The sequence below is a fragment of the Lemur catta genome, chromosome 6, assembly GCF_020740605.2.
Source record: "Lemur catta isolate mLemCat1 chromosome 6, mLemCat1.pri, whole genome shotgun sequence".
Lineage (NCBI taxonomy): Eukaryota > Metazoa > Chordata > Mammalia > Primates > Lemuridae > Lemur > Lemur catta.
In genome coordinates, this window is record NC_059133.1 from 97,246,287 (window position 1) to 97,263,232 (window position 16,946).

At 50.5% G+C, this 16,946-nt stretch overlaps 1 protein-coding gene across 12 annotated transcripts in view; it reads left to right on the forward strand.

Moving 5' to 3' along the window:
* Window positions 1-16,946, forward strand: part of MICAL3 (microtubule associated monooxygenase, calponin and LIM domain containing 3) — a 187,810-nt gene that overhangs the window by 162,160 nt on the left and 8,704 nt on the right. For 9 of the 12 annotated variants that reach the window (XM_045554602.1, XM_045554607.1, XM_045554606.1 and 6 more), the window contains 3 exons: window positions 3,404-3,454; window positions 4,823-4,933; window positions 5,744-5,837. In XM_045554602.1, the coding sequence (XP_045410558.1) occupies window positions 3,404-3,454; window positions 4,823-4,933; window positions 5,744-5,837 (256 nt within the window). Of the gene's footprint in view, window positions 1-3,403; window positions 3,455-4,822; window positions 4,934-5,743; window positions 5,838-10,524; window positions 10,576-16,946 lie in introns of all 12 variants that reach the window. The other 3 variants (XM_045554605.1, XM_045554609.1, XM_045554604.1) reach the window with 2 other exon arrangements.

Genomic DNA, 16,946 nt, shown 5'->3' on the forward strand with positions numbered 1-16,946 from the left:
GTTGTGTCATGTTGGTCAGAAACTTCCACCTATGGCTGCTGTTGCGTGCAGGTGTCTCTACTTTTTCTCCATTAATGAAACACCTGCGGGATGCTTTGCAGCAGCTGCTGGAGCCGGCTGTGCCAGGGCTGCTGTCTCAGGTGGTCTCTCCCAGGGCCCCGCAGGTGTGAAGAGCGAGGAGCTCTCCTTCCCCTGTCCACCTGAGCAGTCACGGACCCCAGCCGTAGAAGCCTAGAGCCAGAGAGGCCTTGGAGACCCTGTGCCCCCAGTGTGCACACAGAGGCAAAGCTGTTTGCTGGGGGTTACCCAGGAAATATCAACGCCAAAGCTGAGCGGAGGAGATGACTGACCTCAGAAACAGCTAACCTGACTCCACCGTGGTGGGGGCTTGGCCTGAGCAAGAGCAGAGCACTGTGCACTTTCAAGACATGGACACTAAAGCAGGAAAACAAACCAAAACAAAAACAGCCAGAAAAGGCTGGATGTGGTGGCTCTCGCCTATGATCCTAGCGCTTTGGGAAACCAAGGCAAGAGAGGATCACTTGAGGCCAGGAGTTCAAGACCAGCCTGGGCAATATAGTGAGACCCCTATCTCTACAAAAAATTTAAAAATTACCATGGGGGTGTGCTCCTGTAGTCCCAGCTACTCGGGAGGCTAAGGCAGGAGGCTCACTTGAGCCCAGGAGTTCAAAGCTGCTAACCTTGGTGACAGAGTAAGACTTTGTCTCTTAAAAAAAAAAAGAACTATGAAGGACATTTTTAGAACAGTTAAGGAGATTTGATCATGGACTATATAAGTATAAATATGTAACATTATTAGATCAATGTTAAGTTCCTTGCAAGTGATAAAGGTAATGATGTAGGAAAATGTCTTTCTTATGAAGTACATGCTAAAATTTTTAGGGATGAAGGATCGTGATGTCCACAAATGATTCAGGAAAAAAGGTTATGTGGCCAGAATCCATACATATGTACATATATGAAGCACGTGATAGATGTTAGGCAAATATAGGTGAAGGGTATGTGGGTGTTCATTGCCTCCCTCTTTCAACGTTTCTGTAGGTTTGAAATGTTTCAGAATACGAAGTGTGGGAACAGGGGCCCTGCAGTGAGAATGGGATCGGACCTGCCTCGAGGGGCAGCCGCGGGCTGACAGCGCTGGGCCTTGGCCTGCTGTGGCGGCATGAACGGAGGAGATGGCTCCTCTGTGCCACAAACCCCACCCTCGTCAGGCTGCTGTGAGACAAGTGCCTGGGTTTTGTTTTGTTAGGGGGAAAAAACCCACTCAGGATAACTTCTATTTTTGTTTAAAATATTCATTATAGAAAAGACAATGCAGATTTTTAAAAATCACCTGTGGCCCTACCAATAAGAGAGAACTCTCCTCTCCTTTTCTTTGCTTCAACCTGACTTAAAATACAATTAACGCAGCTGCTCCTTGAGCACTGTGGCTCTGGCTCCCTGGAGGCCCCACTCGGCTGCTGTTCTGGCCTTCTGCTCTTGGGCCCACCGCGGATGTGTCGTGACCTCACCCCTCTGGTCACCACCTCTGCCAAGCTGGTGCCAGCCCCAGAAATGGGGAAATTGTGGAGAAGGCAGCCGTGACCTCTGTCCCCTTTAATTTTACATCAGCCACAGGTAAAGATGTTGATGCTATTCCTTAGGTCGTGGTTAATGTATTAATAGTTCCTGTGGAGTTTTTCACATGCTGCTTAGAAAAACCATTGGTCTCTCTCCTTCCTTCCTTTCTTTCTTTCTTTCTTTTTTTTTTTTTTCTTGTTTCAGACAGGGTCTCGCTCTGTTGCTCGGGTTGGAGTGCAGTAGCTCACTGCAGCCTCCAACTCCTGGGCTCATATGATCCTCCTGCCTCAGCCTCCTGAGTAACTGGGACCACAGATCCATGCCACCACACCCAGCTAATTTTTAATTTTTTTTTCTTCTTTAACATTTCATTGTCAATACTTATACATTTTTGTAGAGACAGGGTCTCATTGTGTTGTCCAGGCTGGTCTCTAACTCCTGGGCACAAGCGATCCTCCCACCTCAGTCTCCCAAAGTGCTGAGATTATAGGCATGAGCCACCGCGCCTGGCCCTTTTTCTTTTTTCTAACCGGGTTGTTCTAATGATGACACTCTTCCTCTCACTCTGATATGTGAGAGAGATGGTCAGCCTGAGGCAGGACAGACATGCTCAGCTTTGAAGGAGGCAGACTTATTCTTCTCCAGCCCAATGTGCTTGTGAAATGTAGTCCCCACTAGGTTGGCCCCGCTGCCCAGAGAAGCAGCGAGGATGGCCAGGGTTGCAGCCATCCCGGAGCCCTCAGGACCTCCCTGTCCTGTGGGCCTTTCAGAGCTCAAACCACCGCTTTCTCTCACTCCTTTATTTCCTTGTAGTCATTTAATATGAAGACCCGAAGAGCAAATGTGACTTGCCTTGGCTCTGGGAGCAGCTCTGCTCAAGGTTTAGTGGGGTGGGGAGAGGTTCACATTACTGTCTGAAAAATACTTTTTTTTTTTTGAGACAGAGTCTCACTCTGTTGTCTGGGCTGGAGTGCAGTGGCGTCAGCCTAGCTCACAAAAACCTCAAATTCCTGGGCTCAAGCGATCCTCCTGCCTCAGCCTCCCAAGTAGCTGGGGCTTCAGGCATGCGCCACCATCCCCAGCTAATTTTTTCTATATATATTTTTAGTTGTCCAGTTAATTGCTTTCTATTTTTAGTAGAGACAGGATCTCACTCTTGCTCAGGCTGGTCTCGAACACCTGAGGTCAAACGATCCACCTGCCTCGGCCTCCCAGAGTGCTGGGATTACAGGCGTGAGCCACCATGCCTGGCCTGAAAAATACTTTTTGTGAATAACAGTTCCTTTCCCTGTGTACAATCAAGAGATAACCCCCGTGGTCCCGGTCAGGAACACTGCAAGGGAGTCTCTCAGGAGACAATGCTCAATTCGATGCTAGTTTTGCTGTGTGTCTGGATCTGTCTCTGACAACTGGAACCTCCAGCCGCCCCCAGTCAGCAGGAAGGTCTAAGCTTCCATGAGCAAATGGGTCACTCAAGGAGAAATAGCATGCATGACCCATGTGTGAACAGTTCTGACTTACACACCCAGGAGATAGAGACGAGAAGGTTTGGGGGTGGTGAGGAAGAAACGGTTTTGACTCAGTGAGTAGAAAAGGGAACCCTGGCCTTACTCACAGCTGGGGTTTACCCAGACACTGCCACTAGGATCTTCCTCAGGCAGCCCTGTGTGACGCTGTGGAAAATAATGGTGTGTTTTAAGTCTTGTGTGTTTGTGTTAAACTTCTAACTGAATTTGCTCCGTTTCTGTGTTCTATTTTTAATTTTTTATTCATTATTATTATTACCATTCTGTTTTGTTTTCCGTTGCCATCCCCTTAAAAGTCGATTTATGTACCACACGCCTTGGCATTCAGGAGATCATATGCATCAAAGGTAGTGTCTCATTCCCACTGGCTGGTCACTGTTGCATGCGTGTCTGTGATTAACCACCGAGCAGCCCTGCCCTGGCCCCAGCCACGTCCTCACTAACCGTGTTCATCCATGCATGGGGCACAGCAGTCGTTGGCAGCAGGACTTTCTTTAGCTGAGTCATGGGAGAGAAGGTGGATGAGATACCTGTTCTTCTCTGGCTGGAGTGCATGTGGTCATTTTGCTCCAGGTGCCCGGGTGGGGGACAGAGCTGCCCCTGTGGACGGGGCACCCAGAGGGGCAGTCCACCACGCTTAGCTCTGTGAAGGGCAAGGGGAGTTGCTCAGGGCACTGGAACACCGCTGAGGCCCCGTAAGGACTGCCTATTCAGTGGCCCCTCGATCATGTGAGCTCTCAGAGTAAAGATTAGGAGTCTGTACCCCTGAGTTGAATTTGTCTCCTTTAAAGACTATAAAAGTGTCCTTGTTTCGTTTCCTTAGAGGCAGTAAAGAGGGTCTTGTGAATAAAGGCAAACCCCCAGCGCTGGCCCCTCTGTGGTTGCTCTGTTTGTTCAGAGCATCTGACAGTCCCCTGAGCCCTTCTTGCCCGGGTTGGCAGGCAGACGCAGGCAGTCCCGTCAGTCGAGCGGCACCAGGTTTGGGCCATCGCCTGCTGGATTCCTGATGCTGCTGGGCACGACAGCCCTGGGCAGGCTGCGTCCTCTTCTGCTCAGCGGCAGACTGTTGCCTCTGCAGACCCCAGAGTCCACGGAGATCTCCGCAGTTCCTTCTTCAGACTGTATTAGTTTGGGGTTCACCAGACTTAAAAGTGAGGCATCCCTGTTTTCTCTACGTCGGGTGTCACTTATTAAAAGGAACTCACGAATACCGCTCATCTGAGGAAAGTGGCTTTTGATACCAAGCAAGAAAATAAAAGAATCCTGATTTTTCTCTTTTTCCTTCCCCTGTAAGCCTTCGAGAAGCAGGAGGTTTGGGGAAACACTTTACCAATATTTTTACCCCCACAAAGTCTTAAAAAGAGCAGACATCTTCATTCAGGAAACGAGTGATCTCAGTGATAAAGGAGCGTATGTCCCTTTGCTGTTTTAACTTGCTAACAGTCAGTCCCCACACGGCCTCCTATCCCTGTCAGAGGGAAAATGTCTCACCTTGTGGATCTGTAGTTGTGCCCTGTGGCATTGAGGGCTGCTGCAGGCTGGGGAGTCTGCAGGCCCCCGTGCCCTTGTCTCTTGGCACCCCCTGCCCTGCTGGCACTCTACCTGCCAGGGGACCAGCTCCAACTTTGGGGGCAGCCCTCCCTGTGCCCCTGCTGCCCAGACCTATCTCAGGTGTGCGTGCACCTGACTGAAGGGAGATCTCTTGTTCTCTCCAGCCAAGAACCTACACAGAGGAGGAACTGAATGCCAAGCTGACCCGGCGCGTGCAGAAGGCAGCCCGGAGACAGGCCAAGCAAGAGGAACTTAAGCGGCTACATCGAGCCCAGGTAAAACGCAGAGGGTGGGACCGCGAGACATGCAAACGGACACATCTCGTGGCAGCACCTTCCTGTCTGGTCCTCCTCCACGGCAAGGGCAGGCCAAGAAGGCAGAGCAGAGGTACATGGGCATCCTTGTCATCTGAGATGACAGGCCCAGAATGCCTTTGGCTTGAGGCAGCGACAGAGACCCCACCTTTGTGCAGCTGTTGGTAAAAGGGGGAGTGGCTTTGAGTTTCCCAAATTCCTCTGTCTGGAGTGACCATGGTAAAGTCAACTAGTTCAATTCTAAGAACTGTTGTCAGTGTCAGTTTGTGGTCTCGCAACCTCTGGTGGGCCTGGGATTCCGTGGGAGGTCGGAGCTCTTTTCCCAGTCGGTAGTCTCTGTCTGCAGGCTACACAGATCATTTCTGTTTAATTTTTAACTTGTAAAGGCAGGATTTCCGCTGTACTCTTCCAGGAGCCTCTTCCAGCACTCCAGTAAGGCCTGAGGTCACAGTACTTAGCTCCTTCCTGCAGAGTATGTCCACTGCCTGTCCTTGCCCTGCCCCAGGCACGGCTAGCCACTGCTTTACCTACAGGCCTTGGCACCGACTGACAGCGGCCTGGGGCCTGGAGTCTGCACAAGTGACAAGGCCAGAGTCCTGGTGCAGGGGGTTTCCACACACACTTCTGAGCAGTGTGCCCACAGACTAGAGCCTTTTCCAGAGCTGTGACATCATTTGTGTTTCTCCCTCTTCGTGTCTGGACAGTTAGTTTTCCTCCTGAAATCTAGAGATGAGACAAAGCTGGGAGCTCACGCGTTCTGTTTGTCGGCAGATCATCCAGCGGCAGCTGGAGCAGGTGGAGGAGAGGCAGCGGCAGCTGGAGGAGAGAGGGGTTGCCGTGGAGAAGGCGCTCCGCGGCGAAGCAGGTACTGTCCGCCCCTCTGTGCGGAGCTTTGCTCCTGGAGGAGAGCCCTCCCTCCCCACTGTGGTAGGCTAGTTCTGCATCACCTCATCTGGAATTCAGCTCCTTTGCCAAAAGGATTTTCTGGGTCCATTCATCACTGAGATTTGGGGCCACTAAAATAGCAAAAGAAAAGAAAAGCGCCTATTGCTGGAATGGCCCCGAATGCCCAGACCTGTGGCTCAGCCCCGCTCGTGGCTTGCCATGTCCCTGTAGAGTGGAGTCTCAGTCCCCAGCATCTGCTGATGGCAAGTACCGGGCCTCCTTCACTGCCACCTTTCCCACCCCACTGTTTTCTCTAGGAGAAAATAACTGGGAACGAGGGAGATTCTACTGCAAGGAGCCATCACAGAACTGCACTGAGCAGGCCCCCACCTCCTGTCTTTAGGTCCCTGGGCCCTTTCTGCCCACGCTGGACAGAGCGCCCCAGGACACGGCCTCACAGAGCCCTCACCTTTGCCTGCTGGGGCCATGTGGCTGCCCTTGGCACACACAGATTTCCCAGGGGTCACCCAGGTTGTGTCGAGTGAAGGCCAGTCACTCAGAGCAGGTCTGGAGAGGCTCGGGGGACTGTGACAGGCTGCTGTTCCTGGCAGGGAGGAGCTCAAGTGTGGGGTGCAGTCATACTCACTCTGCCACCCACGGAACCAGTGGGTTTGAGGTCAGCACAGTTGGGCACAGAGAAAGCAAGAGAGTGCCGGAGTCACCTGTGGTCCCAGAGGCCCAGGAAGCCCTGTTGTTTCAGGGCCTTGAAACCACTGGGCCAGCACTAACCGAAACCCCAGCCCCAGGCATGGAGTGACTGCTCTCTTCTTCCGTAAGCGTCCACGAGTCCCGGTCTAGTCTCTGGATGGGGAAACCTCCATCTCTTTATAAAGAGCCCAGGAGCCACAGATTCAACATTCAAATCGTGAGGCTAGAGATAAAGAAAAGCAGTGACCTCTTATTACCCCCTCACTCTGGTGTGGCAGAGGGGAGCAGGTGGCACCTCTCCTGGCAGGCAGGCTGTCTGTCTGTGAAATGGAAGAACCGGGAAGAGGCCACCAAGAGCAGGATCAGTGGCCACCATCTGATCTTGCTCGAAAACTGACCGATGGGCTGACCTCATGGTGTGTGCCTGGTGTCAAGATGAGTCCCTGTGGTTCTGCAGGACTGAAGTTCATGTCCTAGGGAGTTAAGGGAGTCAGACACAGACTAAGTCTCCTTTTCCAGGCCCTTTAAGGCCTGGGAAAGTGCAGCTTACCGATCGACTCAGCAATGACCTTCAGGTGAAGAGATGGGATGGGGGAGAAAAATGTTCAGAATGTGGATGTTCTTGGTTTTGTGCCTCACCTGATGTTGGACTTAATGCTTGAAGCCCAGGCCGCCAAAGGAAATGCAAACCACTTAGCATCCAGTAAGCCAAAAGACTGGGATGTGTTACTGCGAGGCAAGCACTGGCAAGGAATGGAGATTCAGGCTCACCTCAAAGGGAGCCAGGCTGCCCAGTGAGCCTGGGGTGTCCCTCACCGTCCTGTGGGTCCCCCTCCCCCACCCTGCATTCTCTGACCCAGTCTCCTCGATTACGCCTGTCCAGGAGGGAGCTAGCCCCAACCCACCCGCGATGCCCGTGCCTGGCTACACCCTGGCCACAGCTCTGCCCTCGTGGCTTTCCTCTTCTTGCAGAAGATACCAGGAGGGAGAGCCTGGACCCACCATCATGCCTTCTTACCCTTCTCCACAAATCACTTCTGCCAACATGGAAAGCAATGGATAGATCTCTCAGCACATAGTGAGAATAGCTCAACAGGTGTCTGCGTCTGTGTTTCATAGTCAGCATCCTCCAGGGTGGAAGATGCTCCTCCCCTGCTCTCCCTCACTAGGTGCTGAGGTTCAGGTGGGTCCCGTCGAGCACCTGTCAGCTGCCATCCAGTCTGAGTCTAAAACAATACTTCAGTACTTCTGTAACAGCCCGTGTCATTGAAGCTTCTGCCAATGGGCCAGAAATTATATACTACTGAAGACTGGTGTACGATTTTGCCAAAATTCTTCCTCCTACTTGTTTAGATATACAACTCAAATTTCATCTAAGTCAGTGGTTTTCAAACTTTTTTCTTAGCAGCAGAATTTTTTATAAGATTATGAGTTCAAGTCTAAAATCAAAAGGAATTACTCCAAAATGTTAATAAACACAAATTTGAAAACGGGTGACAGGAGAGAGCCTCAGCATCCAGTTGGGGTACCGTGTGGAGTACCCCCTTATACAGAGCTGGACTGTAGTTCGACCAACGGTAACAGGGTTTTTTTAATAGCTCACTTAGAAATCTCTGGATATCTGTAATTTAAATGATATAGGTGCTAAAAACTTAAAAATGGAGCAATAGCATTTTTTTTCACAGTTGAATCATAAGAAATCTAACAGCACTTCACATTCCTTATAAAGAACAAATCTTCAGATAGAAAGTTCCCAAACATAAACAGAAAAACCCAGCTATGCTATGATATTGTCACATAATGTGTTACCCACCTGAAGGACCTCGCTGACAGGAGCGCCTGAGGGGTGGTGGGCCTGTCGCTGAGCTCTCCCCAGTGCTCCCCGCACGCTGGCACGCGGGCAGTACACTCGCAGGCCAGACGTAAGTAAGTAAAGCTTGCTGTTCGCTCATGCATTTACAGGGAGTTCAGATACTTGCACACAGAGAGCAGGAGAACTTGGTCCTGAGGGCCCCACAAAAGTGAGTTTACCTGGCAGCACAAATTAACGTGTTGACAGTCCTCAGTGGGTTAAAAGTTGGCATGTAAAACATTTAAAGGTGATTTATTTTAAGTCTTTTAAAAGAGTTAAAACTACTTGTAAATCAGGTATTTGGGAGACCCCTGGAATGCCTTTTGAAGAACCCTAGGGTTCCACAGAAGTTTGAAAACCACTGTACTAGTCCAAATTCCTTCCTTTAGGTAAGTCTTCACCAAGATATCTCAATCCAAAGGCGTCCTGCTCTGCTTTTAAAGATGGGCCATGGTAGCTCTGTAGGGATATTTCCCCATGATGCATTTGAGAGATTCTGAGGATATAGTGACTCCTACCATAAGAATATACTTTCAAATATATTATTTTCCTCTTCGTACGTGAATACATCACTTCCAAGGCTGGTCCAATGTCAGAATTCCCCGTGGCCCTGCTCCAGCTTGGCAGATACCATCTTTGGCACTCATGCGTGCACACTGGCCGCTGCTATCTCTCCTGCTTCTGCACTCCGTTCTGCTCCATTGTCTCCTTGCACCTGGCTGAGCCCTGAAGAAGGCAGCCTCAGCTGAGCATGATAATCTGGAGTCTTCCAACAGTGGAACCCCTTCCCTGGGGGTGGTACTGAGCTGGCCAGAACCTGCCATTCTGTCTCACTTGATGGTCTCAAGCTTCCATCGCTGTCTGAGGGCGTCAGACTTTGTTAGCCAAGCTTCCCTTCCAGAAAACAGATCTGCCGCAGACATGCCATCCCATTCATCTCAATTTGTCTAAGGTTTATGTGTATCCAGGCCACGAGGATTAGCTTCTGAGCCTTTGGGCAGGACCCAAAGGGCAAGACTAAGACTTATGTGATTTCTGGTCCTGGGGCACCTGGGAAGCTTTTTTTTTTCCTGGGATCCTGATTCAAACTTAAAACCACTGGATCAGCCTTGGGCATGAGTTGAAAAGCCATTGCAGGATTGCATTCTGCTGTCTAATGTGCTTGTTCTTAAAGGGGAGACCAGGTAGAACAAAGGGCTGCCAGGATCAGCATTCAGAGTACGAGGTTTGGGGGAAGCGTAACTCAGTAGCAGTTGAATGTTGTTGTGCTCTGCATCTCTGTATGGTTCTGAGAGCTGAGGACCGCCTGCTCAAGCCAGCCCTTACAGTGCCCAGTCTTTGCATCTCACGCGTGGGGAGAACCTGACACCCTTGGCTGGGCAGCTGGAGAGCTACCAGGCTAGGAGTGCCTGTGGCCAGCAGACCTCCACGAGCCTTCAGGCAAGTAGTCAGGGGAGGAACTCTGCGTAAGCCACAACTCTTCCCCTACTTTTAAAGAGAAGCCTGACTGAAGCTGGGGCCTAAACCTCAGAGGAAACAGCATCTCCTTCGTCTCAGACCCATTCAGCAAAAGTGATTCTGCAAGGAGTTTGATATTTTCACCAATGGGGTCACCCGTGAATTCTTGGGAGAGCTCTGACTGGACTTAAACCTAAGGACTGGCATCCTTGCAGAGCTTTTGTAGGATGTTCACGTCTTGCCTCTAGCCCCTCAGTCTGGGGCTTCTAATATTTAAAAACTAAGGAAGTAAGTAGCACTGATCTGCCCTTGAACTTTCTTAAATCTTCTTAGTTAGCTAAGGTTGAGTCCCAGCTGGGTTGGCGTTTCCAACAACTGATCCGAGGTATAAACAGGAATCATATTGATAATGGCTATTAACTCCATCACCAGTGGTTTTTAGTGAATTTCCCCCTCCCCCCACCACAAGGTGCAGATGTAGCATGTGCGTGCATACGGAATACAGTGCACTTACAGAGACGCAGGCTTGCCAGCTGTTCCTCCTTGCCGCCTTCTGTATCACTGTGTTTCTTATGCTTCATGCTTTGGGTGTGGGGGCAGGAGGGTTATCTGATTGAATAACTCTCTCTTCACCAATTCCTTGTTGTAGACTATTGGGGAGAGTCTTATTACAGTGACCTCATCGACTTGCATCTGGGTGGTATGTATAGCAGCGTCTGTCACTGACACTAACCTGCTGACACCCTCTCCCCACCTGCTCTTCCCAGTCCTTGCTCACAAAAACAAGGAGAAATCAACCTGATAACCAATGGCAAAAGCACAGACCCTTTTCCAGCTCAGAATAGAGCAGCATGCCAGATCTCTCCATTGCCCATACGCACTCCAGAGGAGGATCTGAGCTAGCTTCTGACGCCTGGGGTTATTTTAATTTTTTACAATAAAACTTCACCTACCCCACCTCATCAACCTTGCATCTGCATCCCCCTAATATTGTTTGTTGTGTGACAGCAACACACACACACTCCAACATGGCGTTGTCCTGAATTTCATCCCTCACAACTGGTAGGTACCACATCCGCTAGGAAGCTCACTACCAGCCACACTTAGGAAGCAAACATTTGAGGAACTCAGCCTCCACCGTTTTCATTAGAGCGCTCAGATGTCCCCCAGAGGAGCCAGGTCCAAGGGAAAGGCTTCACTGTTGTGATTTCTGCCCAAATTCACCAAACTTGAGGCCAGGTTGACAGATGCCTATAGTGATGTCCTTCCTTTTTTGCCCAGAAACTGATTTTGTACTTCTTTTCAATGAAGATAGGAAAAGCTTAAGGCAGTGGTTCTCAAAGTGTGGTCCCTGGATCAGCCACATTACCCGAGAACTTGTTAGAAATGCAAATTCTTTTGCCAGTGATACTCCGGGCCGCTTAGACAGTGGGAACACTCAGAATGCCTCTGTTGGATTCTCTACCACTTTGGATGAGTAATGGTAACAGTTCCTTCTCTAACTTTCTAATAAATATGGCCAAGATTCAAAAAAGAAATGCAAATTCTCAGCCTCCCACCCCAGCCCTTCTGAATCAGAAACTCTGGAGGGGAGGCCTGGTCATGTGTGTTTTAACAGACCTTCCCACTGATTCTGATGCCCTCTAAAGTGGGAGAACCGCTAGCTTAAAGGAATTCCATATATCTGATGTCTTGCTGTACAAGCTCACCATTTGTGTTACCTCAGAGAATTGACTGATCCATGAGCCTTGTTTCTAGACTTTGGGCAGTTTTCCTCCTGGAAAGCTGCCATTGTGTCAAGAGGAATGCCAAGCAGTTGACACTTAGGTTAAGTAGAGGGGACTCTGGCACCTTTTTGGTGTCCCTGTACCTTGGTTGGGCAGTCTGACCTTTTCCTTTTCCTCGCCCCTTGAAGGCTGCATGCCTAGAAGTGTTTTAAAACAGAAAAGCAGGCAAGGATAACTCTCTCATTTTTTTATCCCAACACTGTTCTTTTAAGAGAGTCACTTATTGGCCCGTTCATTTAAAACCAAAGCTGTGATTCCTACTGTAAGACAGTAGCTCCACCAGTGGGGGGCGGGGCTCTTGGCCTCCTTGGAGAGGGGGATCGTTGCTGTCTCTGCCCTCTGTGCTCTTTGATCCTGGGCTCCCACGGCTTCCGGAGACTCCATCAGTGTCCCAGAGCTCCTGCTGTGCTCAGGGGACTCCACGCCACAGCCACGGGTGCTGTAAAAGGGCTGATGCTTCCATTCCAATTAACAGACCCTGTTCCCTGCCTAACGCCCTCCTGCCTCCTCCTGACACTTCCTAGGGAACGTCTGTGTGGGTTCTAAGTGAATCTCAATGTATGAAAGGTTTTTTAAAATTCAGAATCTCCTGGAAGGAGCTGTCAAAGCCCATTTACCCGCAGGCGTATTCGCACCTCCCTCCCAGCCCCAGGTCCTCTGCCTCACTGATCATCTCGTGTCCGTCTCGTTTGTCTTCCGTATCCCCGTTGCGCAAGTGAGAAAAGGTAGCAAGCAGTTTTCACTTCTATATCCCTGGACTCCAGCTACTAGCTTTTTGGATTTAGAATCCCAATAAATTCTAGGAGGAAATGAAATAAATATAAAAAATAAACCCAGTGTGCCTTCTGAACTCTAAGACACCCCACCCTGACCACCTCTTGAAGATGGTTCTCCTCAACCCCTCACTTCCCCTTCTGCCAGCCCATTATGATTTTTATGTAAAATTTAGACTTCTCTTGTGGGCTCTGCTCACCATAGAAAGGCTGCTGCCACCACCGACCAAGGAAGCATGAAAGAAACACTGTTCTGGAAGGAGGCACTTGTGTACTTCAGGCGGCAGAAAAAGAGTCTCCAGGCCCTGTTCTCTTCAAGCCCAAGGCAGAAGACATAGATGCCGGGATTAGGGCCCTTTTCCGTTTGTGCTGGTGTTTCATTTGTGGAGCACTTGGTAACATTATTTGGGGGAGAAATTACCCTTAAGAAGGGTATGAAGTATGCAACCTGGTTGCTGCTCTGTTCTTGCGTCCCCAGAAGGCCCCACGGAAGCCCCATTTCCGAGCCACAGCCCAGATCCTGTTTCTCCAGTGGGTGAGACAGAGTTCCAGGCAGCACGTGGGGTGTCGGGATTTCCATCTCCTGCCCAGAGGAGTCCGGGTGCCTGACCCCTGCCCAGGGCTCTGCCTGTCACACTGCGTGACTTGAGTGGGCTCTTCCCTTTACTCCCTATTTCAAAAGTCTCTCTGAGCCAGAGCAGAGAGAATGATTTCCCTTCCTCATGTGGCTTGACCTTGTGCTTTTGCAAGAAAACATTAAAGGACACAAAATAGCCCTTGGGCCAGGGAGGAAGGGTCCCCAAGTAGCCACTCCCTTTTCCTCTTCTTCCCCGGCATGCTGAACAGGCTCAGCGCAGCCCAGCACACCTGTTGCAGTGGGACAGAGAGATGACCGGAAATCTGTAGGGGAAACCAACCACATCCCTTCCAGAAAACTTCAGATTAAAAACATATGTAATTTCTAGTTTTGTAGACCTCACCTCTTGATTCATATGTCTAAAAGGGATATTTAAAGAATGTGAAAGGTTTGGAAATGGAAAGAGGCCTGGAAAGCAGTCCTTCACCGTTGCTGGTGAAATGAGGGTGGAGGTGCAGGGGGCCACCCCAGCCGGCCCCTTCCCCACCTCTGAGGGACTGCTCTCTCCATCTGTTTGCTTCCCTTACTTTGGTGTTGGTAGATTCTTGGTTTGCCTGCTCAGTCTGAGTGTTAGCCTGGCTCTGCTTTGTTTAGGAACTTTGGAATCCTTGAGGTTTCCCAGCGTGTGTGTGCGCGTCTTGGATCTCAGTTCTTACATTCTTACATGCATTTTGCGGGTTTGCCTTCATTTCCTCCCAATCTGGAGATTCATGCTACCCTGGTGTTTATAGCACCGGACATCTCCTTGCCCTGTCGTGTGTATGCTGGCCTGGGCCTGCCGGACCAGCCTGACAACCACGATGCCTGCTTACCTCTCCGCAACTTCGCAAACCAGCCAACTTGCATCCCTGCAAGGCCGCAGTGTTTGTCATTGCCCCCAGGTTTGGGGCTTGCAGTGCAAAGGCTGCCTCGTGCCAGGGGCATGGTGTAGGCACTGCTTTAGAGCACACTCCCTGCCCAAGACCGAGCAGAAAATCAGTGAAAGCCCCATTTCTCAGACCACCACCAAGAAAGTCTCCCCTCCCTGGGCGCTTTGCCTTCTGCAAGTTTAGTCTGGTCGATTGAGCATGGGCGTGACAGGTGATGCCCCTGGAAAAGGTGAACAAAAACTCTGTAGTGTCAGTAGCAGGAATTTTATGAAAAGATATTGCTCCAATGCTGGGTCACTTACCAGTAAGTATAGTGGCACTACTGCCAAAAGTGTGAGAAGTGAGTCCACCTCAGCACAGGGCTGGCCCAGAGTGGCAGGAAAGTGACACCTCGAAATGTTCCTGAGAAATGAACGTGTCTCTTTCCTGGCCCCGACACCTAGCAACGTGCTATTCAGAGGCCAAAAGGAAGTCAAAACCAAAAAGAATCTCTTTGTACGTGCAGGATGTTCGAAAAGCATAAAGGGGAAGTAAACTAACCCTGGGTGCTTTACAGATGTTTATGCATGAAACAAGCTGCAGTGTATCACAAGGGAAGATCTTTGGGGCCAATCTCCAGCTTTTGAAAGGGTAACACTCTATAATGTTCTCAAGCTGATTTGGAATTCTGTATTTTCATGTGGAAATGCACTTATAAATGGTGGCTCAGCTCATGAAAAGCCATTTTCCCCATCATGTCTCTGTATATGGTACTGGGCTGGTGACACCCCAGGACCTAACCACTTTCCTGGGGAAATGCAACATTCCAGGCTGGGAATTCTGGGATATAGATTTCTACTTGGCAGGCTGTCCCCATGGCCTACCAGGCACTGGCTGTAGAGACCTCTCCAGCTGTCAGCCTGTGGTAAGGACGCCTTTGTCCAACGAGGGGGAGCTGGGAGCCGGTCTGGTGAGCAGAGATGGAGCCTGAGGCGAGGCAGAGCCCCAGGGCTAGAGCACAGCTCCAGACCAGCTCCCTGGCCGTCCCTTTCTTTTTGTGCAGGAATCTTTGAGAATGGCCCAACAATTTGCTTTCCTTTTGCAACTGCCCTTACCTTTGCTTCCAATGAGAAATTCTTTCCTGCTTTGGCTCTTAATGAAAACGGGCCTTCTGCATGGCTGACACAGGGCCTGTTGCATCAGAGGGCTCAGTAAACATTTCTCATATAGATTATTCATCTCTCACATTGTGCTTAAAATAAGCCCATGATCCTTACAAGGAACTTCTAATTGTTCTTGATATTAACACCAGTGTACAAGCCAGTGGCTTAAATATGACCCAGCGGAATTGAAGGATGGAATTGGAAATTCAGGGCCTCACCTGACTCCCATCCCAGCACACGCTGTCCCTGGTGGTCATCGGGCTGTGGACAGAGCTAGGCCTTTGATCTGGCCCCTTTGGGCTTTGTGATCGCATCCTCACTTCTCCTTGTGAGAAAGCCACAAACCCTTCTCTACCTCTCAGGCACAGGGCTAGGGCTCTTGGGATTGTGAATACCAAAAGGACTGAAGTAGGTTTTGTCTGCATTTCAGATGACTATCCAAGCTCAGTATCTTCAGGGCTTGTGTGTTTGTTTTCTCCAGATATCTGAACATTTCGTTTGGTTCGTTGACAGGGTGGGAGGGGAGGCTGCAGTGTGTTGAGGTCTTGTGCAAGGCCTTTATGAGAAAGCAGGGAGAAGGCAGAAATGTAGAAAGAACAAGTTCTGAGAAGGGGGACTTGCGACAAAATGGTCCACCCTGTCTCCCAGCCTGGCAGCTCTTCTGCCCCACCTGGTCAGGGCCAGGTGGTCGTGTGGGGGCACCCTCAACTGAGGAAGGTGAGACCTGGATTCAGGCCCTGCCTTCACGGCCTCTGTGGCCAGGTTTCTTATCCTTTCCGAGCCTCTTCGGAGATGGGGTAGGAAGGGATGGCATACCTCCCGTCCAGGGGGAGTTGTGTGGCTCTTTGAGCTGCTTTGAGTAGCCACCATTTGTTAGATTTGCTCAGGGCCTGTGTTGGCCCTTTTTTTTTTGAGACAGAGTCTCACTCTGTTGCCCAGGCTAGAGTGAGTCCCATGGCGTCAGCCTAGCTCACAGCAACCTCAAACTCCTGGGCTCAAGCAATCCTACTGCCTCAGCCTCCCGAGTAGCTGGGACTACAGGCATGTGCCACCATTCTCGGCTAACTTTTTCTATATATTTTAGTTGTTCACCTAATTTCTTTCTATTTTTAGTAGAGACGGGGTCTTGCTCTTGCTCAGGCTGGTCTCGAACTCCTGACCTCGAGCGATCCACCCGCCTTGGCCTCCCAGAGTGCTAGGATTACAGGCTTGAGCCACTGCCCCCGGCCTGTGTTGGCCCTTTAAAGAGGGCAGGCTTAGTTCAGAGTAGGAAAGGAAGATTTGGGTTCTAGTCCAGGCTCTGCCTCACTTAACTCCTTTGAGCCTCAGACCCTCATTAAAAATGAGATCTAGGGCCTGTCCAGGTAGCCAGTGGGAGGCCAGGCAGAACCGCATGTGGAGAGCGCTTGGAAGCCAGAGCGCGCTGTCCACACTGACTCATGCGCCACACTGGAAAAGGGTGAAGCAGGCCGTGCTATCTGATGGCATTCTGCTTTTCAAGATTCAGTGACACGCGTCGCCTGCCCCCAGGTGTCAACAAGTGGGCACTAAAGAGCTGCCTGTGGGGTCACATTTCAAAAGGCAGTGCTGCTTCAGCGGGGAGATCTAGCTCATTGCCAAGGCGCAAGGTGGGCCTGGAAAGCTTGCCGTGTTGGAGGCGGGCGGCAGAGAGGTCCGCGGGTGAGAGTGAAGACCCGCTGGTGAAAGCGCCACCCTGGCCCAAGCCCTGGGGAGCTGGGAAGTGATGGCCGGAGCCCAGAGGAGGCAGGAGTGGTTTGAGAGGTGACAGATGGAACTGTGAGCAAGAGAGGGAAACCTGTTACCCTGATAGTAAAAAAACCAAAAGACTTCTATTTGCCATAA